At 40.0% G+C, this 22,046-nt stretch overlaps 1 protein-coding gene across 3 annotated transcripts in view; it reads right to left on the bottom strand.

Annotated features, from left to right (window-relative positions):
- Nucleotides 1-20,944, bottom strand: part of zmp:0000000755 (phosphofurin acidic cluster sorting protein 2) — a 33,711-nt gene extending 12,767 nt beyond the window's left edge. For 2 of the 3 annotated variants that reach the window (XM_061285603.1, XM_061285604.1), the window contains exons 1-7: nucleotides 20,567-20,944; nucleotides 7,506-7,593; nucleotides 4,116-4,205; nucleotides 2,963-3,088; nucleotides 1,271-1,433; nucleotides 465-556; nucleotides 123-203 (exon numbers count right to left, since the gene is read on the bottom strand). In XM_061285603.1, coding sequence (XP_061141587.1) covers nucleotides 123-203; nucleotides 465-556; nucleotides 1,271-1,433; nucleotides 2,963-3,088; nucleotides 4,116-4,205; nucleotides 7,506-7,593; nucleotides 20,567-20,910 — 984 coding nt within the window. In that variant the 5' untranslated portion in view covers nucleotides 20,911-20,944. Of the gene's footprint in view, nucleotides 1-122; nucleotides 204-464; nucleotides 557-1,270; nucleotides 1,434-2,962; nucleotides 3,089-4,115; nucleotides 4,206-7,505; nucleotides 7,594-19,474; nucleotides 19,591-20,566 lie in introns of those variants that run through there. The other variant, XM_061285605.1, reaches the window with a different exon arrangement.
- Between the last annotated feature and the right edge of the window lie 1,102 nt (nucleotides 20,945-22,046).

Here is a 22,046-nt window from a genome sequence, read left to right as displayed (position 1 = left end):
CGCAATCTACTAATGGCTTGTACAAATGGGAAACCCTTAAAAGCTTCTGAGTCAGAAAACAACGCTCTTGGCTTATTCTTGTGGTCGATGATTAGCCAGTAACAGAAGAGAAGGCAGCTAACCCTCGTCATGGAAGTGGTCCGTATCATTTTCCTCCGGGCTTTTTTGGGCTTGCGAAGCTCATCGTCTTCATCATAAATATCCTGAAATACACGGAGGCAAAATAAATGGCACTCTATGTATGGTTATCATAGTGATTTTAAAGAATTCCCTCAATTGTGCATTTTTTTGTTGCAATACAAATAATTCAGATAAAATAAGAGTCGCTGCAGTCAGTATCAGCATTAACTAGTTAACGTTACGGTGATGCAAAAGTGAAGACAGTTAATTCATTTCTGAGCCATGATTATGATGCATAAAAAGAACAGCATATACATAAAACATATTATCTTTCTGGCACTTACCTGGCCATGAGCCGCATCATCGCTTGCTTCTTGCTCGGATGAATAACTGTCATCGTCCTCTTCAGAATAGTTGTCCATGTCTGGGGAACGGTCTGAAGGAAATAAATCAGAATAGGATTTCATCGATGAATACAGTTACAGAAGTATCGTGTGTAAAACAAAAGCATTACAAACTGAGGCCGGCCGATATCCAAGGGCACTTGAGTTAATTACTTACTGAGTGCACTTTCCGTCATAATTATTAAACCCATTTACATTGTTATTCACCACGAGGAGGCTACCGTTTGAATAGCAAATTACAGTGGTTGAATTTGAAACAAGCCATTTCTGACTGGGATTTTATGTTCTTTTCAATCAACTCATTTTAGTGTCATTTTGTTAATGGGGATTGGTGTCATAAAGGATTATTGAAAAGAGTAGAGAGATAAACGTTCTCCCAAAGTGACACAGGCTTAATACCTGGTACATGAGCTCATCTGTTATGTTTGAATGACCTCCTTAATAACAACCAGAACAGCGAGGGACCATCACAGCAGGATGAAGGCGTGGAGCCTAAGCTGGGCCAAATATTTCCCCCACTGTCCAGAATTAGAGCAGTGTAAGGTAATAGGCCCGACATCTGCTCAGCTCAGAGATCAACATTACAACCATAGCAGAAGAGAGTAACATATTCTCAGGCCTACGTTAGGAAAGCATTATTAGACTTCATCTGGGAAATAGGATCCATGTGTTGGGAGCGAAGTCTGAAGTGTCAGTCAGGATTAGGCCGGGCCTCTTGTAGGGGGGGGTGGAACGAGGGCGCCCACCTGAGGTTTTAGTCTTTCGCCCAGCCTGGCCACTACCGTCCTCGTGGTCGATAGGCTGGCTGGACAGAGAGTACACACTGATCTCCGCCACACGCACTGGCGCTTCTTTCACGTTGCTATGGAGACCAAGAATCAGGCCTCCGTCTGTAGGGTGTTGCATCACCTGAACATAAAGACATTTCCATAAAGTAAAAATGGATTTTGTCATTTCCATAATCTTCCCCCTGCATGGCTCCTCATATGTCCTCATACAATTAGGCCACGTTCACCTCATTTGTCTCAATATCAAGTCCACTTTAGCTGAGATGGAATCACGTCACATGCAATTTTTGCATAGATCAATCACTCAGCGGACATGCTGAAGCCGAGTAGAACAAATACTTCTTTCAACAGAGCGGGAGGAAGAAAGAATGTTATCTCTATACTTCACAGAGCCAACAGTGCTTCAGGAGAGGTAGCCTCCTCCTTCACAACAAGCAAATGATTACGGGCAGAGAGCAAAGCAATCTCTAAGTGAATCTTCACCGCCACAGAATTGCTTATTTTCCTTTGTGATTGTTGAACAGACCAAAGCCAATTTGCTTGTATCATGAAAACATTGTAACAGTTTTATTGCTTTAGTTCCAATTGCTATCTGGAGAGTCGCTGTAATATTTCACAATATGAATCACTATACTGGGATTTCCCTCATACACTAACTAACTAACTTAGAAGCTCCATTTAAAGTCCATTTAAAGTCAGGATGAGTGCCGGAGACCAAATAAAAAAAAAAAAGACAACATACTGGAATTGCTTGGAATTAAAAAAAGAGGAATACTCTTAATATTCAATTTAGTCTTATTCATTCATACAGGCCTGTGGAATGCTGTACAATAGCGGAGTGCCATTCCAATCTATAGCAATGTATGTATCAACCTTGTTTTCACGAATGAATGTCTTTTGCAGGGCTGAGGCTGCTATCATCTAACGTTGCATTTAAAAATGTACTTATGCAATCCTACAGCTTAATGGAGCGATAGTGGCATTCATTAACATCTATCTCTTGCAAATATGCACACGGAATAAATATTAAAACATAGTTTAGAATTGAGAATCTACACTCCATCTCCATTTCCCCACTGTTCCTTCACAAAAGCCTCTCAGAAACTTTATGAAATAAATGATGGAGTTCAGAGAGTCGCAAAAAGCATGCAGTTTCACTTCATGACATTAATATGCGAAATGAACGCAAAACCTTTGCATGATGCAACAACGCCCATACAAGAATCCACTTTGGGTTTTACCCTTGTAATATGCAGAAAAACATAAATCCCCGCTAGCAGCTTCTTAACCCCGAATGACTTGGATTGAGGACTTAAACAGAGCCACATTCCCATTAAATGAACATCCACACTGGGCCTTAGACCAGCTCTCGGTCCATTATTTCTACATATCACGGATCCAAACGGTGCTTTCAGAAAAAGTACATCCAAAGCCAGCTCCAGATGGCCCGTAATCTCATGCAGCAGCGTGTGAGGAGCATGAATCATTTAAGTCAAGTGTAACACCAGAAGGGGAAGCAAAACAAAGGTACATGGCTAGGAATACATGTCAATCACTGTCACAATGAAGAGCAGCATGAATGCCTTCTTTAAAGATATAGAGACAACAGATCTGTCGGGAAACAAGACCATGCAAAGGAAACATCGGTACCTCGGCCATATTGATAACTCCCACAGCCAAAGTCTTGTAGCCCAGGATGGTTCGATTCTTGTAGCGTTTCCTCCTTTGCAGCATGATCTGTAGTCTGTTGGCATCCCGCTTCAAAAAATGGGGGTACTACCAACCCCCCCAAAAAAAGATTAGATTACATCATCAATTTTAAAGATCAATACAGTAAATGATTAAAGCAATGTGACACGCTATCCATTCTGACAGTAAATGTTTAAGTGTGTGGAATTATACAGATGAAATAAAAAAATAAAAAAACTTCCTATGACTTCAAAAATCATAATTTGGTTGTGAGCCAAAATCTATAAAGGAAGCTCTAATGTGCAGGACAGAGCATGTAGAGCCCATAATTATTTTTCAGTTTACTCAATTCTGTACGAAAGTGTCTGCAGCTCATTTATCCAGTTTAATTTGTCTCACGTCCGTGACATTTTTAAAGCTTTTTTTGGGCAGTCTCAGACCACTAAGCAGGAACTTAATTAATGTGGACCAGAGACGTCTGTATCAATGTTTCACTATTTTGTAGCATTATCATTCATTTGCAGCCAGAATGATTAATTATGTCTGTCATCAGTGAAGTGACTTCTCAAATAGGAAGGTAATATCCGGGTAGATTAAATTCAACTTGAAGACAAATAACAGTCTAATAAATGTTCAATATGCTGATTCAACGGTGTCACTTTATTTCAAGAATGTTAGATTACCGTATTTTCCGCACTATCAGACGCACCTAAAAACCTCCAATTTTCTCAAAAGCCAACAGTGCGCCTTACATATGGACCAATATTGAGCCACTACAGCAGGCGTGTCCAAAGTCCGGCCCGCGGGCCAAATGTATATCTTATATATGGACAAAGTTTTAAAATGGGCCATTCATCGAAGGTGCGCCTTATAATCCGGTGCGCCTTATAGTGCGGAAAACACGGTACTTCAAAAGTCACCAAATACAGAATATTTGTTCGTCAAACTCTCATGTACAAACATAGAGCAATATTAACACACAGCTCTGAAACACAAGAAACACCAGTGGGGTTGCAAAGGGTACCAGAGTGGCTGCAAGTTTGTTTCCAATTATAGTTGTCAAGTAACTGCCGTGTCAGTGTGACAATTCACAGCACAGTGACAGAGTGCTTGCCTGTAGTGAGAATGTGAGTTCCAGATCTGTCTCCATGAGTCCACTGGGTGGGAGGACATACTCGTTGGATCGCAGAAGACGCTTCGAACCCTGGAAGATAAAGTGGCACTTTGTAACGCAAGTCAAGCTTCCACGTTCTGGTTTGAGAGTGAGTCTGGTATCAAGCAAATCAGTGAACAAAGGCAGATTTTCTTTTTATTGTTTTCTCTCAATGAACAGGCACAGGCACAAAGCGAGAAAGTCTGATTTCAGTCCCAACTTGGTTCACACATTTATGCAAAGTCACACCGTGTGGCAACCCAGTACAAAAAGTCCTGGACTCTTTCTCTGCATCTTATTACCATAACAGTAACAGAATGGAAGAGAGTTGGTGTTTTGAGACATACAAACAAATAGCTGTTTCAAAATAAGCATTTCCTATCAAAGATTCCCTAATGATTTCAAGACAACCATTTAACTTTTTCTTTTTGCCAAGCTCTATGAGCTATCACAATAATTTCCCAATGTCATAAAGGAAAATGAGCAAAATATGTATAATTCCTCCATCATCTAACATTGGGTTCAGTTGCTACACAATGACCAAGAGCAGAACAGTTGTCACTTAGTTCGACTGCTGAGAGGAAAAACCCAGACCAACATTTGTGCTGTAAGAGAATGTTATACACCTCCCACTCGGCAAATGCCTACAAGGAAAGTCACTGCAATCCAAAACAGAATGTTTTATTGGCTTGCTCTTCCTCTCCACTGATCTCATTATTGTAGTACATGCCTAGGGATGGACAGAAAATAAATAACCTGAAAAGAAAGTGCAGATACAGCCCTGTCATTCTAAAATCCATCAATGTCATGTTGCAAATTGTACAGATTATTTTGAAATGTAAACACAGTACTGTTTCTAAAACAATACGGTTTCTCAAAACACGGAACACAATTCAATTGTTTAATGACGTGACAATTTCAAACACGTATTCTGCAAAACCCCGTTTGCCAAAACTCCCTATCTCTGCTACAACAAAAGTAGCTCTCTGTAAAATGCATCCATCACTGTGATGAAATACCTTGTTGAGAAGAACATACTGTCTCAACCTAAACACCACTGGCTTTATATCAAAAAGAGGAGTGGGAAAAAAAGAAAATCACAGTCTGTGTCTGACCTTGTCAGTAGTGCTCCACAAAAGGAGCTCTGTATGTGCTCTTTTATCACGCTTCATAGATGGTACGATGAATTAAGACACAAAAGCACTCTCTGACGGCCTGAGATGCATTTTCAATACACAGCTTTGGCAAGAAATGCTTGAACTCAGTGTCCTCATCACCCACTCGCCCCTCGCGTTCACTAACAAGCCTTTCCTCTTGTCTTTATGCACCAAATGATGGAATGTAACAAGTCTGACTACAGTCAAACTCCCCATTTCTACAGGATCCCATGTTTGTGTTTGGAACTAATACTACATCCAGTATATTTGATTCTCTAAAAGGAAAGGACTGATGGTTACGATCTAAAGGACATAAAAAGAATCAAAGGTCTTTGTAAGGGGGAGAGGGGGGTCTTGATCTACTGGCAGTGACACTGTAGTTTCCAGGGTGAGAGACAGAAGACTCTAGAGCTTCATCCCCACCAAGTTGCATGATTGGTCCAAGTTAGGTGTGCGTGTTTACATTTTATATGGTGCAGATTGCAGTAGTACACGTCGAGTAGATCATCATCTCTCCAAGGTGGAAGACGTTTTTCAATCTAGAGTGTACCCCACTTCTCGCATATATATAGAGAGAGAGAGAGCAAGCTGGGATAGGCTCCAGCACACCCGCTGAGACCCTAGCGAGGATAAGCGGTGCAGAGAATGGATGTGTGGATTAGTTCTCGCTGTTTGGTTGCTTCAGATTGTGCATGATGCCAGCATGAATAAATGGCAAGAAACAGTTGCATGACAGTAATGGCGTGACACGTCTACATTAACGCGCACGTGCATGAGTAATCCTGCCAGGCCATGGCCCTACCTCTTATTGGTCCAGAGGAGGGGAAGAGGACAGATTCTGCACTGCTGTCAGCAGAGATGATCTTTCATGATTTGAGAACCATCTACCGTATTTTCCGGACTATAAGGCGCACAGGACTGACTATAAGGCGCACCTTCAATGAAGGGGCCATTTTAAAACGTTGTCCTTATATAAGGCGCACCGGACTATAAGGCGCACCATTAATGCATCATGTCAGCTTTTTAATCCAAATCAAATCGAAGTTGAAATAAAAAAGATAAAATGGAGAATCATTTTATCTTTTTTATTTCAACTTCAGACGCAACAAATTACCTTATAATCACAAAATAATGATCCATAGTCTTTTTGATTCATGATTCATAGTCGTCAGCGGGCCACTTATGATTGACTTCATGACACAATGCTTCGGGCCAGTTTAAATTTAGGAATTTGGTCCATATATAAGGCGCACCGGACTATAAAGTGCACTGTCGGCTTTTGAGAAAATGTTGGGTTTTTAGGTGCGCCTTATAGTCCGGAAAAGACGGTAGCTAATGGGTGAAGTTCCCACCATATTTGCTTATGACTGATACATTGTAACAAAGAAGTACTAAAACGTAGGGAACAAACAATTGCGCTTCATTAAAGAATCTCAAGTAAATTTAATTATCTTTCTGTTGATCAAGGCTACAATCTCTACTGAGACTGCCGAAAAAGCCAAAGAATGTTTTGCTCGGTGGGGTTAAAAGGCCTGTGATAAGGTGGGGTTAAAAGGCCTGTGATAAGTAGAACAGACACTTCTCAGATGTCATGAGAGAATTCCAACACATTAAGATTTTATTATCACTATGCTTGTTTTGATGCAGAGATTGGATTGGGTTCAGCATACCGATATTTTGAGACTGAAGGATGGTTTTCTGGCCTGTGCAATCAAAGTAACCGCTCAAAAGAAATTAGCCACAGACGTCAAACCCTCTAGTCATTTCTTTCACTCATGTAAAACCTCGTTGTTCTAACTAAGCAATGACATTTAGTCGTGACATTTAACACAGTAAAACACAAAGCATACTACATGGTGTTGAATGAGTACAATCGATTATTTTCTTTTGACGTTGACTCATCATGAGTCAACACCTGCTTGGCCCGCACCCCCATAAGTCATGACTACAACATTCTAAATCCGTCTTAAGGTGCTAATGCATCTGCCTGCTAGACTAGTAGTAATGCTCGTCTGCTATTTAAAGCACGTGAGTGGATGTGACATACCAGAGCCGCCTGCGCTAAGAAGGCTTTTTATCAATTGGCAGGATTAGCTGCATGTCTTATCGTCAACTAGGCTTGCGATTATGTTAAACGCGGTGCAGCACAAGCAAAGAATTGAAAAGCAAGGCTCAAAAGATTACAACGACTCACCTGGATTTTGACGGCAATAGACAGCGAGTTCAGTTCTTTGTCCAGTTCTTTGAGCACAACTAGTTTTTTCAGAGTGAGGCTACAGAGCCTGCAAGAGAAAGAGAGAAAGAAAGGTTAGAAAAAAAAATACGAAAGGAAATCTGGACATTTTTAGACCTGCAGGTATAACTAAAAATGGAGCACATCCAAGTGAGGGCCGCGGAAAAACATTTATGCCATCAGAGAGCAAGTCTTTCATTTCGTCGCGTCAAAGTGATGCTATATTAGGGACTGATCAGATGGCCACAAAAAGCACAAAGATTTACTCACTGTAGTAGCGGGATCATAAGAGTATTTCTAAAGACGCTAGACAGCATTCATCATGACATCTGGAATTTGTGACGGGGGGTTTTTAGTGACAGAACAAATGAATACCAGTAGGGTTAAACCACATTCAAATTCTTGCCTTTTAGAGCAAGGGAGCAACTTCCAAGTCAGGTTTGCTGAACTTCCTCGTGACCTACTTTTACCATCACTCCTGTTGCATGAAATTATGATCAGTCAAAGGTGAGTAAGACAGACAAAGCAAACAACACCCAGAGAGCCGCTTTCCAAGTCAACCAAACTCCCTGCTAGGCAAGTGTGATTCGGGAAGGCACAGAGAAAATGAAATGACAGTCTCGGGTGGTGTATGGAGGAACTACGTGTAAGTGTGAAAGTCAACGCGTGACTGCCCCTCCTGTTACTTCACTTTTATCTCGAAGTTGCATTTACAACCACAGGAATAGGGGGAAAATGGCCTTTCAACAAGCAAGTGTAGTTCTCTCTCTCTCTACTTCAGTGATTTTTCTAGGTTTGGTAATGCTTGATGAGCACAAAACATATATTGCAATCATCTCGCTGTCACAAATGAGATATAAGCCAATGTGTGAACATCAGAAACTAAAGACACAGTTTGTGAGTACCAAATGCAAATCTGTTTGGGTCTGGAGTAATCAAACGTTATATCTTGGAGAATGCGACTCGCCTTATGGTGAGGATGAGTCACCGGCAACACAGCTCTATGTCAGTGGGGGGGGAGGGGAAGGCAGAAAACACGTCTGATGGTTCAACAACATCTCACTCGGTTACTCTTTCTCTGACTGTGATTCACATGTAATTCAAAAGGCTGCAGGCAGTGAATGGGACACATCAGGAACTACTGCTTTTATTCTTTTTTTTTTAATCAGAGGTGTTATCTGCACTCTTGTCTCACCACTGGGTTGTGTTGAAAGTGTAAAGTCAAAGCCATCTGGCCGGGTCTGGTTTCAGCGAGTTCCTGTGATCAGATTTAGTGCCAGTTTGCTCTGCTACCCAAACAGTGACAGACCAGGTGCTGCTCAAAATCATATTGCGTCAAAATGACATGAGTGTCTTTTATATGATCATTCAATGCTCGCAAAGATAATCCTACAGTGGGAAACAATGGTAGCTCAACAAACGTCAATAATAAAATAAAAATATTTTTTGTGGGTGTTTTTTCTTAAACAGACCAAAAAAAATACATATATGACTGCAGTCATGTAAACAAAACACTAAAACAGCAACATCAAATGGTGTTGAAATATCAGAGGGCTTTGTATTTTGAGACCCATATGACAAAAAGTACTGAACTGAGCTGAGCCATACCGCATAATGCAAAGGAAACGTGGCATTTGTTATTTCCAACCGCATTAACAAAACAAATAAAAATTGTACTATTCATTTCTGTTAAATATTACACATTTGCGATGAGGACATTTTTGTGAGACTAACATGTATGTAGCGAGCAGTAGTTTTACTCGACTAAGCCAGTGCTTACATTTTCTCTAATGCTACACAAACATCTTTACCACTATTACTTGCTCGTCTGTTTTACCAAAACACGATCCATGTCACATCTGGCATTATTAGATTCTGCATGGAAAAGCAATAAAATATATGGATCTTGGGAATTTCAATTAAAAAGGTCTGGAGGCTTAACATGTAGTCTTGTTAAAATCCCATAAAATATGCAGCACTTCCCCATTATTACAGATTAAAGTCATGTTATTGTACAGAACTTGTGGTGACACCTAAATGCGGTTTCACATTATGTACGGTAAACATAAGGTGGGAACTAAAGATAAGAGATTTACTTTCTCTGTTTGCCAGTTGATAAGAGCCCGTGGAGGGACCCCTGTTTTAGTTTTGCTGTTCGCACCGGGTTCAGGCTTTTTTGCATGATATCAAACTCAAGGCCCGGGGGCCAGATCCGGCCCGTCACGTCATTTTGTGTGGCCCGCAAAGACAAATTGTGGATCAACTACATGTGTCGATACTAAGAATGCAAATTGTCTTCACTTTTAAAAACCACAGATATTGCTAGTAATTTCTATTACCATACATCTTTTTAAAATATTTGAACACTTTTACTAGTTTCTGATTTCAGCTAGTTATTAATCAGTTTGTTGCCTATCTTATAATGTATATAATATAAGGCATTGACAGTCATAATGGCCCTCAGAAGGAAACTACGAGTACAATGCGCCCCATGACAAAAATGAGTTTGACACCCCTGCCTTATTGGATCAACTCATCACTGTCGTAAAAGGATCTTGATGAGTCCATGCATGGATTTTAGTGTTACACTGACTGCAGTCATCATGTATGTCATCATACAGCACCAAGAAAACAATTATGGATTTTATTGTCGATTATTTTTAAAAGGACTTTGGTTGTTTGACAAACTTTAAGGGACGTTAGTTACAGTACTTGCAAATAGGAGTCAAGCATTAGCACATAAAATTGTTTACTATTTAGGTTTGGAAATGTTCTTCCAGTCCACAGCCAAGCAAATATGCATCAACAATGGGTGGAATAAAAACTGTCATGGTTGGGACCCATTTACAGTTCCAACCAGCAATAACATTTTACTTATATACCATATAGTTACACAACCAAAAGCTGGGGTAAAATGTTCAGTGATAGTGCCAAATAGGTGACTTAGCACCATTGAAGCTAATAGCTTTACCCTACATGGCAACAGTATCTAAGCCCATTAGACTGACCCAATGACTGTCATTGTATCTAAACCAACTGTTGACCTTTTGGGATTGTAGAATGGAGCCACACTAGAATATAAAACAGCTGTTTAGATCATTTCCAAAACATTGATACTAAATGGTTTATTGTAAATGACTGCCTCTAATCCATTGTGTTTATAACTAGAGATGCACCGATTCGACTTTTTCAGTTTCGATACCGATACCGTGGCTTTGCGTATCGGTCGATACCCGATACCGATCTGATATTATGGTTGACTTAACAAGCTACATACCTCTACATGCGGAACAGAAAAGACTAAAGGCAATGGCATCAGGCATGACTACAGTTCTTTGCTCTAAATGCTCATTTAAGCAGCAATGAGAAGTGCTCCCTGAAAACAAGCTCTGCTTTGTCGAACACAAAAAAAAACCATTCAAAATTATTTCTTAATACTGAAAGTGCAGAGTGGAATTAAAAATAAAATATAGCATCGGGACATGAGAATAAACAAGTGACTTGGTCAAATACAATAATCAAGCAATGTAAACATGTCTCTACATAGTTGTGAAGCTCATGGCATCTACATCTCTTAATTCTTGTGACAAGTGTTCGCACACTTTCTCATACATTTCTGACAGTGCGGTCTCAGAAAAATACTTGCGCGATGGCAAATTGTACCGTGGCTCCAGGTGCTCAAGTAAACGGCGGAAGCCCTCGTTTTCAACAACACTCATCGGTTGTCAATCCAAAACAATGAGTTCCAGCACTTTCTCAGTAATTCTCATCGCTTTTGCGCTATTGCCTGGGAATTTCTCCCGTCTTTGCAGTGCATCGGCTAACGTTAACTCCTGTGTAGGTCCACCTCCCGCTCCCTTTGATCTGCTCAACTGCTGGAACTCCTGGTGCTCCGTTGCGTGATGTTTCTGGAGATGCTTAATTAAATTGGTAGTACTATAACTGGCAGTACTACCACCACCCCTGGCAACATTAGCTTTGCAGACATTACAAACTGCAGTCGAGCTAGTTGGCGTGTTCAGTTTAAAGTACCTCCACACAGCTGACTCGTTCGCTCCATGTTTGGTGCATCTCTATTTATAACCACCAGTAATTTTTGTGGGTTAAACAATTACTTTGTAAAATAATGGCTAAATTATTTTTAGCTACTTTGGTTTCACACATTATTTGATCAGACATTAATAGCTGGAAAAGGAAATGAAAGCTACTACTGCAGTCTCTGTGTACGTAGGAGATGGCCAATCTTATCTGGCAATTCCTTTCAACAGCCATGGTCAAATGTTTGTTTTTGATAAGAGCTCTGTGATAGCCATTGGACAGCACAAATATGTAGCAAAAATAGTCTGTATATTAATTTCATTACAGCAATTACACAAAGTCTGATGGCTTCAGTAAGTATTCAAATTGCTTCCTAGTATTTTATGTCGCCCAAAATGATCCCATCAGAAATTGAATTCAGGAGATTGCTACACTGACATGTCACACACTGTTGGTGAAGCAATGACAGAAGAATAAACCAGATGGATTGAATTGGGGTGCACAGACATTTTCTATTGCGTAAACAATTCATGTTAGTCCGTTTATGAGTTTTTGCGACCTTTATTCAATCCACACTGGGCCTTTAACGATCTTTTTCTTGCACCAAATATCACTTTTCAGTTGTTTGCTTGCTTTGAGATCGGGGTTTTGGAATGTTGACAGACAACATAGTGTGGATCTAAAAAATCTTCATGGACAAAAGGCCACAGCAACTTACAGGAAGGAAAGATGTTAAGGTCTGAGACAGCCTTCTCTCCTTTAAAAAATAGTTGTTGTTTTTTTGTTCGCAGATCATTACAATCTCTCTTATTAGGTAACCTTGAATGTGTTTGATGGAGAAGAGGTCAAAGCTCAAGTCCTCCAACACCAATGTCCTCCAACCATGCCTTCAGGACCTTACTTTGTGCTCAGTTAGGCTATAAATGAAAAGAGCACTTCCCAAACTGTACAACTGCCAAACTTGTCTGAGCGAGCTAAAAAAACAAAAATAATATGGAGAAACTAATCGCTGAGTGTGCTGTCCAGTACAAAGTATAAAAAGAGAAAAATAACTGGCACCTTAAGTGCACATATTAAAACCATATGAATTGGGGGAAAAAAAAGATCAAATTAAAATGACAATATTGGACATATGATTGTGATTGTTTCTGAGTTCTGAGTCAATTTGGCAATGTTTTGATTGAATAGCCTCTTAGAAAAGATTTGATTACAGAGCAGTTACTTTATATCATTACTTATGCAACAATGCATAAGGCTCTCTCACAAAACACCCTTCCAAGATGTCCAGTAGAGCCCCTGAGGCTAGTGGCTACTAATGCAACACTATTTCTGGACCTCTTAAGTGATAACAGCAATCTCAAGTAACATGATGATAGAAGTCCTGTTTAGGTGACGAGATGACAAAGAGACTACTGCTAGTCTCGAAACGAAACCCCTGAACTGAACCAAATGACTTGGCTGCCTAAACAAAAACACATTTTTGTATTTATTTTTCCTGGTCAGCACTCTGCTTGATGTTTTGCAGTTCCATGCCTTCGCATCACTGCACGGCAATTGTGAGAGGCACAAAGCAGGGGGATTGGAGGATGGAGGCTGAGAGAGTGATTTAAAAGAGGGATGAATGAAAAAGACTGTTTGGTATGCACTGGAGGTTATAAAGCTAGAAAAAAAAATCTTTCAGTGTACTATTGCTCCTCCACTTTGTGGGAAATGCATGCGGCCTTTATTCTTTTAATAAAACAAGTGGTAGAAAGCCAGAGTACTTTGTTCTTTCATAATAATTTCATACACCTGCTTGCATAATTTAGCCCAGAATAAAGAATATGCTGCTCTGAAATCCACTTCTGAATATTTCATTCTTTTACAAGAAAAACAGAGGAAGTCTAACCACTGTGAGAATGACATTTCCTCAAATAACACCTCTCTAGATTACAGATTAACATTTGGTTCTAATTTCTTACCATTTCCAGTCCAACGCAGAATTCATTCGCATGAAAACAAGCAAATCTATTCGAAACAGTCGAGTGACATTTTGCAATTCATGACAATCATGATGAATTTAAGAAAAGCAATTCAAAGCATGCAGCATTTGGGATAAAGTATAATTCAAACTAAATGTGTTATAACAAGATCAAACAGTAGTATGCACTCAAAGAGCTTAGCATGTATTTAGGTTTGCACGCAATTGGCATTTGAGCCCCCAATATCTCGTTCTGTGTCACAGATGGCCGTAGTCTGTTTGGTCTTTAATACCAAAAATAAAATAAAACCATCTCAAGCCTGCAGTGTAAAAGGGGAAAGAGTGCAGACACAACAGAAAGAGAGGACGTCGTTTTCTGGTGCTGTGAAATTATAAACAAACTTAAGGCAGCAGGGTCAGAACTGGGGGAGGTTTGAAGGTTACAGATTTGCACCTTAAGTCAGGACGGAAAAAACAATAGCTACAATTGGTCGATTAACACTTTGTCAAGAATTGTGATGACAATGTGGAAAAACAACCTGACCACAGCAAAAGGCCTACATTCACGTAAAACTCGGTAAGGGCAAAACACCCAATAGACTTCTCGATACTACACTGGCATGTTGCCGGAGTTCAAAGTAGCCTCTCAAATAGAAGACTATTTGACAAGAGGAAGAACAACGAGAAGACTTTGTTGAAGAACCGGGAAAAAAAACAGGAGGAACGTGATTTTGGGGCGTTTTGGATAACGTAATGAACAAAAAGGTATCAGAAGATTACCATGACAACTGAACTCAGACAAAACTAGCACAGAACCTTTCATTTACTTGAGAAACATGGCTTGAAACCGCACAGCTCCTAAAAAAAGTCTAAAACATCTCTCTGGTCTTGTAGAGGTAAAACACCAGAGCGGCCTCAACAAACAGACAATTCCATGGGACTGAATCACGAGGACCCAGGTTTTGTTTTTGTTTCCCATCCCGACTTTTCCATGAATTAGCACTTCTTGTATCTGTCCCAAGAAAGGAGGAGAACACAGAAAAGGTTAAAAAAAACAATTTGTTGATGATTTTTAGAAAAACACTATGGTGCAGCAGTTGGCTAAAGCCATTTTTTGAGTTTTGCATGTGCCAATTTACCCTGAATTTGGTGTCCATTTACTCGTGCGGGCACTCTTACTACACTACATCAGTACACAGATGTCCATTAGACCTGGTGATGTCAAAAGGGGCAGTGAGTGTGGTGTTGACACTTTAATTTGGACGCTTCCACAATGTAAAAGCAACCCTCGCCTGTCTAAAACAGGTCTAAAAATAGCTGAGTCTTTCTTGAAATCTTGGATCAAGAAATAGAGAATAAAAATGTCAGTGCAACCTTCTTGGTGGAATCTTATTATTAATGGTATAGGTTTAAAAAAAGAAGAAGAAAAATAAGATTTAGATTGGGGAAGAGCTAAGTGGTTTTTAAGAATGCAAGAGAAGAGGATGTTGTGTAATAAATCTAGACTAGGCTCTCAAAGGTGTGGTAAAATCAGACTTTGACAGGATTATCAGCACATTTGATGTAATTCTAAATGGTGTTTGTTCATTGGACTTTCATTTGCATTTGGCAATTTAAGCTTTTACCTTCTCTAAAACCCATTTGGGAAAAATAACTATTGACCACTAGTATACCCTTGAACAGATGCTGACCTGTTTTCATGCTTTTTCCTAAATGAGGTTTTTCCTATTCAGAGCATAACAATGTGGCATAGAAAATAAATCATGATTTATTTCCCTGTACTGTGAGGGCAAAATAAAGCGTCAAAATAGCTTTAAGTACCTGTTCATTCTTCACATATTCTGATTAGAAAAGTCACTTAAAAAATTACACACAGTCACAGGACAATACCCTGCAAAGGTTAAGTGGATGTTTTGTCAACTCTTTGCTCTGATGTCTAATGACAGTTTTAACAAGCCATACTGTGTTCGGTGATCTGAAAAGTATTACCAGGAATTCAGTATGTGTCTGTCTGTCATCCTTTGTTTCTATTTTGCAGAGATAAACAACTCTTTTGTTCAACCTTGAACAGCAACTGATGAAGTCAGCAGCCTTATGTTTGTAGTGACCATGCCATGAACGAAGGACATGAGCAGGCAAAGCATGTTTACAACCCAAATCACAAGTGAAGCCAGACTGCAGGTCTGTGATATAACGCAAAATATTATGGGTTATGGAGTTTACTTAAGGCTGAATTATTAGACACAGTCACAAAGTGTCTGTGTCTCAGTCAGTCTATCCAACATCCCTCACTCTATCAAGCAGGGTTGGGCAACACTTTTTTTTTTGTTTTCAACAATTGTTTTGGGGTTACTAATTTGGTATTTTACAGCATTGTTTACCCATTAACACTGATTCACCCGACGAGAGCGTCGCCATCGTTTTGTGAGAAGCTGATTGACGGTTGTGTATTTTCAATAGACTCATAGCGCATTGTTCTTATAACTTCCACAATTTCAAAAGTTTGGGTGTTTGTCAAACATCGTTCCAGCTCTACTGCCCATGTCCAACAAGCTATTTATACAACCGATTCTGCAAAACATGGCTAATGGCACAATGACACAGCTTGTTTTCAACTGGTCTGTCAGGTGCATTCATTCATCCATATCAGAGTTTTTTCGGAAAGAATAGTCCATGTGTTGTTGCTGGCACATCCAACTCAGGAAATGCCTGTATGGGAGAGGTGGGAAATAAGTAGAGCAAGAACGAGGCAGAGTACAACAGTTTAAAGACAGACCAGATTCACCATGGGTCAGGGTTGTTGACTGTTGCAATATAAAACTAATAGGCAAAGAACCCATTATCCATTCCAGAAGATCTCAACTTTCTCCCATTCCGACAGGGGTGGGGCGGCCTGTATTTTCGGGACTTTTCCCTTCATGATGAATTCAAGAGAAGAATCCTGCCTGTTCTCAAGCCCTGGGAAAGATCCTCATCTGCCATGCTTTTAAATAAGTAAGCAATCCACAGCTTCAATCCTGCCCCACCCCCCGGGGTGCAGGTTGCTGGTCAACAATGGAACGCTAAAGGGGGTAGCTGGTGGGGGGGAGGCTTAACCCAACTCAACCGACCCAGCAATTCTCAAGTTGCCAGGAATGTGAAACGCTCCCCAAGGAAATTCCTCCTACTCTAGGAAGGCAGAGGAAGGAAACCAAGTGGATTTTGACACATTTTCGGTTGTGGGAATGAGTGTGAAAAAGGGGAGAGTCGGGGTGCTGACTGGTCCAGCCGGAAAGACCATGTGAACACCGTGGTGAAGCAACAAGTCCAGTTGATTTCAACATCAGGTGGCAAAATTCAGAATACCGCTGTATTTGTATCTATTTTGGGGGCATCAAAATGAATCCCTCACCCACCAAAGTGGCCTATAGTGATGCGGCCCACATTATTGGTATCCTGCCATTTGTGTCTGTATCAGCACTCTAAGAGGCCACTGGAGATGGCTGACGGGGGTGTTTATGATTTCGTTAGCGCACACCGTCACTGTCTGTAAGCGCCATTTGACGATGATCTCTTCTTTTGCTGCAATGAAATTAAATTACTATAGCAACATTAAAAGAGACAATGGACCAAGCTCAGGAGGATTGCGAGGCGAGAACGAACAAAATAGGCTTCAGTCCATGTAAAGGACTCTCTACATTGCATCTTTTTCAATGGGATTCAATTCCATCACAAATACGAGATAAACTATTCATTCAATACTTTTTAGACTAATAACAATAATAACGATAATTATATTTGGAATAGGAGCACTGATGTCTTTGTCTGACACACCGTGCCTGTCAAGCTTGTTCGCATCAATGGACAACCTTTTAATAGATTATACAGGAATTGCGGCAGAAGAAATGATGTGGCAACTACACTTATTTACGACAAAGATAAGGCTCTTTTGAGCAGATGACAGAAAGGTTATCTTGGGACCCAGAACAAAGAATGTGCTGGCCCCTAAAGATAAAGTCAGAGGAACATAGAAAGGATTATGTTGTGGTCTGCAGGCTTACCCAAAAAATACCTCAACCAAACAATAAATTTGCATTTAGTTGTGAGGGTTACATATTTTTCGCACTGATTTATCTTTCTTCACTAGGATTATGATCCTTTAGATCCTAGTAAGTCTATTGAGTCAAAAAGCAAATGAGATTTGCACTGACTCAGGGTGTAAATAGACACGCAGAAAGTCTACAGATTGTCTTAGTGCATAAAATTCTGCCACCAAAAATAAATATTCTAACATTGCCATTCATATTATTTCCAGTTTGTATTCCTCTTCTCACACTCTTCTTGTCCAGAACCCCATTTTTCTGGCTGGTTCAACATTTAGAATTTATGATGACAGTTTAAAGTCTGACGTTTTGTGGGACTTTAGTGTTCGTGAAAATACTGAGTGCATTGCATTTCCAAACGAGCGTTAATTGTAGATGTTGACAAACTGTTGAAGAATCGAGCATTTGAACATGGACTCAAGACTGGATAAAAATGTGTAAAATCGACAATCAGTGCTGCTTTAAACGTTTGATAAAACTAGCCGTATCGCCATGAAATACTTCTCTTATTTTATACACTGATGATCCTAATTTCTGTAGAATTAATCCTGCAATTCTTTTAAGGCAGAGAGCATACAAGAAAAAAAAAAAAAAACATTCCAGAAAGTAATCTCATTAATTTCCCCTTTATCCATCCTTGGTTGCTCAGCAACACCAAACAGTCAGCTTTACGGTCAGCTATTTGTTGAGCACAAAATAGTGAACATGCTGGGAAGACTCAGTATGCTCCCCGCCCTACCTTGACCACAGAGCTTTGTGTTGCATTGTCACAAGGCATATTGGAAAAAGCTTTTACACCCGAAAGCAACAGTCGCATCAGAATTAATTAAAGCCTGGGAATTAAACTGTCACGCAAAAAGGTCAACAAAAATGTTAAAACGTGCAAAAACAGAACACGCGCAAGTATCCCGGAGGACTGGTGTCCAGCATAATTTGGATCAGCTCATCAGCAAGCTCAACTGGAGCCTGATAATAATTTGAATCAGTTGTGTTGGAGGATGAATGAAACATCAGAAGTTATTGTTAAACATTTACTGCAATTGTTAGAGCAAGTAATAAAAGTCTACGCTCTGATTCTGTTTATGAATAACATGCCATTGGTCATCTTCAATGCTGGATATTTTTCCATTGGGCACTGAATTTGCAATCCAAATCAGTCTGTATATGGTCATTGAAGAGTCGGTCGTCCAAATATGTTCAAATACGTAATAATAATAAAAATAATAATAATAGCCTTACATCGGAAAGAGGCTAGCTGCTCAGTACAATGATACAATTACACACAAATCATTTTTACTAAGCAGTTGTGACTAAAAAACAAAAACGTAGCCAAAATCATAATTACTAATGACTAGCATGAAAAGACTTGAGAGTCTTGCGGCAGTTCTTATTGTTCCCGCTACATTATAAGACTGTCAAGCTTCAAGTAGTTTTCTTTTGTTGTGTACTGCCATTAAATGTTTTTTTAAATTGATAAATTCATTTTTTGTGCACTTATTTTTTTAAACTCATCAAGCAAATGTAACGCTCAGACAAAAATAAGGAATAATAATTGACAAATAATAAGAAAAAATAACATATCATTTTTAGGTAGATTTGATTAATTTATTTCATTAAATGTTGGAAAAAGGATCTGGATAACAATTCAAAAGTACATTCTACCACACCCATTAAGGCTAGTATACACCAAATTTGTGCAGAACCTCAGGTAAACAACTGCCCAATGGTTTTCTTGCAAATGTTACTCACCTAATACACACAATTACCTCTTCCATAACTGAAATACGGCTAATGTGATGCAGAAACAAAAGATGAGGGGAACAAAACAAGATATATATTCTTAATGTCACCTTGTTTGACGAGGATCCTGAATAATGCTCATGTAAACCTCGTCAGCTCCGCAGTCAATAATTCATGTTGTTCACATGTTGTGACTCCATTCACACATGCATGCAGACTGATGCATGCAGCAAGTAAACACACGCATGCACGCACGCACATCCAGAGTGGAGGAAGCCCTCCCTCTTGCAAACCCACTTTCCCCCCAGTGAGTAGAACAGATCTAGGTCAAAGCTGATTAATGTACCCTCAGCTCCCGAGAGAGGCTTCTGGTCAGGTGGCAGCAGTGTGCCTGCTCACCGACGATGCATACTAATACACACACACAAGTCTAGTTGAAAATAAATCGCATAGTGAGACTGGCATCATGACATAAGTGTGTGTCACTTCTAGTGCCAGAGGCCGTGTAAACACAAAAAATGTGCTTTGGTTGCACTTGACGAGTTAAGACAAGAGCGCACGCAGGGTAAACTAGGAAAAACAAGACAAAAACAGATCCGATCTCTTACAAAATGATAAGAAATTGCAGCTGTAGTGGGACTAACGGCACCAGTGTCATCGAGTAGCTGGATTGTTGTCGTCAATCAATCCAAACATTGATTTTGAATTCATTGAAAATGTTGGTCATCATTACAGATTTGCAGCCTTTTATCAAGTTGACGATTTGCTGCAACAGCAGCAGTTAGAGAAACTAGTTAGCACAACTTTGATAGTTATTACCATAACAATTGGAGATCACAAAGCAAACAAGTGAAAAAAATAAATAAAAATAAACTGTCATTATGATTATGACAAACACGAAGGCTACTGCTACTACGATTCTGGCGATCGGAAGCAAACACCGTTACTATGATGATGATACGCGATTGTTACACCGACTGTCAAACTTAACACCAGTAATGATTGCTTGAAGCTTTAGCATTAGCCAGCTCGCTGGTTAGCTTCACAGTTAGCCAACCCACCAGTAAACGTGAAATGCATGGCAGCTCGTTTGCAACGCTTCACGTTAGTATCGAGGGCGTTGTTTGTCCAACAGTGGGATCGTCACAGCCCATCAAACAAAATGCAAAATATTTACGCCTAGCCAATAACGTCAAGGTTACCTCGGGACGCAGTTTGGGGATGATCGGTCTATCTCCCAGGTTGCAAAGAGGTTCATGGGGACAGGCATGCCGCCGGAGCCCGAACCCAGCACAACAGCCCCGGCGAGGGCTCCGGTAGGGAGCGTCGACGGCGCCGGTATGCAACCGGTACTGCTGTTCGGGCTCAGGAAAACGGCCCGGGAGCCTCCTCTCTCGACAGCCGCCGCCATCATCACCTCCACTGGCGAGGGAGTAAAGTGTCGGACGTACGCGGGAGGTTGTGAAGTGCTCGCTGCCTGCCCAGCTCCTCCAGACTCCCGAACACCCGAGCCTTGACTGCCAGTGGCCGGGGCGGGGCGGGGCATGCCAGCACAGGCGGGCGGAAGGGGGCAGCACCTCCTTGCCTTGGGAATGTGTAAAATTATCCACATCAAAACAAACACTTGCACGATTTATATGCGAAACTACGAAGGACAGATAAATGGATAAACACAGCAGTGTGCAGTGTCCATACCCTACCATAAAAATATTGAGGCCGTTCTGAATCCTAACACTTATTAGTCGTGCAGTATATACAGTGATCCCTCGCTACTTCGCGTTTCGTTTATCGCGGCTTCACTACATCGCGGAATTTTTCTAAGTTTAAAAAAAACATCTAAAAGTCAAAATAAGATTTCTAAATTGAGCAAACATGTGCCTAACCCTTTAGGACAATGTTTTTAATTGTGGTACTCTTTCAAAATGGACATTTTGGGAGCATGGAAGAACATTTCTAAATGAGCAATAAACGTTGAAACTGTAGTTTGTATAATCTAATTGTTTTCAAAGAACATGAAATGGTTCAGGTGAGCCCAAACCTCTGAACTGTAGTGTCTAAAATAATACACACACTTGTTGTTTCTAGTAGTAATGTGAACTACTAATGTTAGAGATAATCGGCTTTTGTACCAAATTTCAGGATGAACCTGAAATGCTGTACAGCATAACCTTAACAAGTTAACCTACATTTTAGTTTGACCTTTGACCTAAACTTTTGAACGTTAACTGTTTTAGTGTTTTTTGCACAACTTGCTGATCTGTAACAAGGAACTGAACTGCAAAATCCACAATGAGTATTTTAATCAATTTCTTAACAATGTCTCCGTTTTTATTGTTTGCTGTGTTCTTTTTTTTTAAATGATTAAATCTTAAAAAGATATATGGATGGAATCTTTGAAAACATCTTTGAAAACATACGTCATTTTCTAAGAAAACTGCTTGGATGACTGAGAGATAAAATTTTATTGAAGTTATTTAAATCAAGACTCCTCTCATTATAAAGCAATATATTTATAAGGACCTTTTTAAGTGTGCAATGATGATGAACATTTAATTAAATGTTCATGGTGAGCAACCAGTTCATCTAATTCATAGCATAACAATTTTTCAATTAAGACCATTGAAAGCTTCAGTAAATGATGTGCAAAAACTCCTCTATTCATAACAAATATTTAGAGGGTGG

The sequence above is a fragment of the Syngnathus typhle genome, linkage group LG8, assembly GCF_033458585.1.
Source record: "Syngnathus typhle isolate RoL2023-S1 ecotype Sweden linkage group LG8, RoL_Styp_1.0, whole genome shotgun sequence".
NCBI classification, from domain to species: domain Eukaryota; kingdom Metazoa; phylum Chordata; class Actinopteri; order Syngnathiformes; family Syngnathidae; genus Syngnathus; species Syngnathus typhle.
Note: the sequence above shows the minus strand (reverse complement) of the source record. Positions and strands in the feature narration are given on the sequence as shown.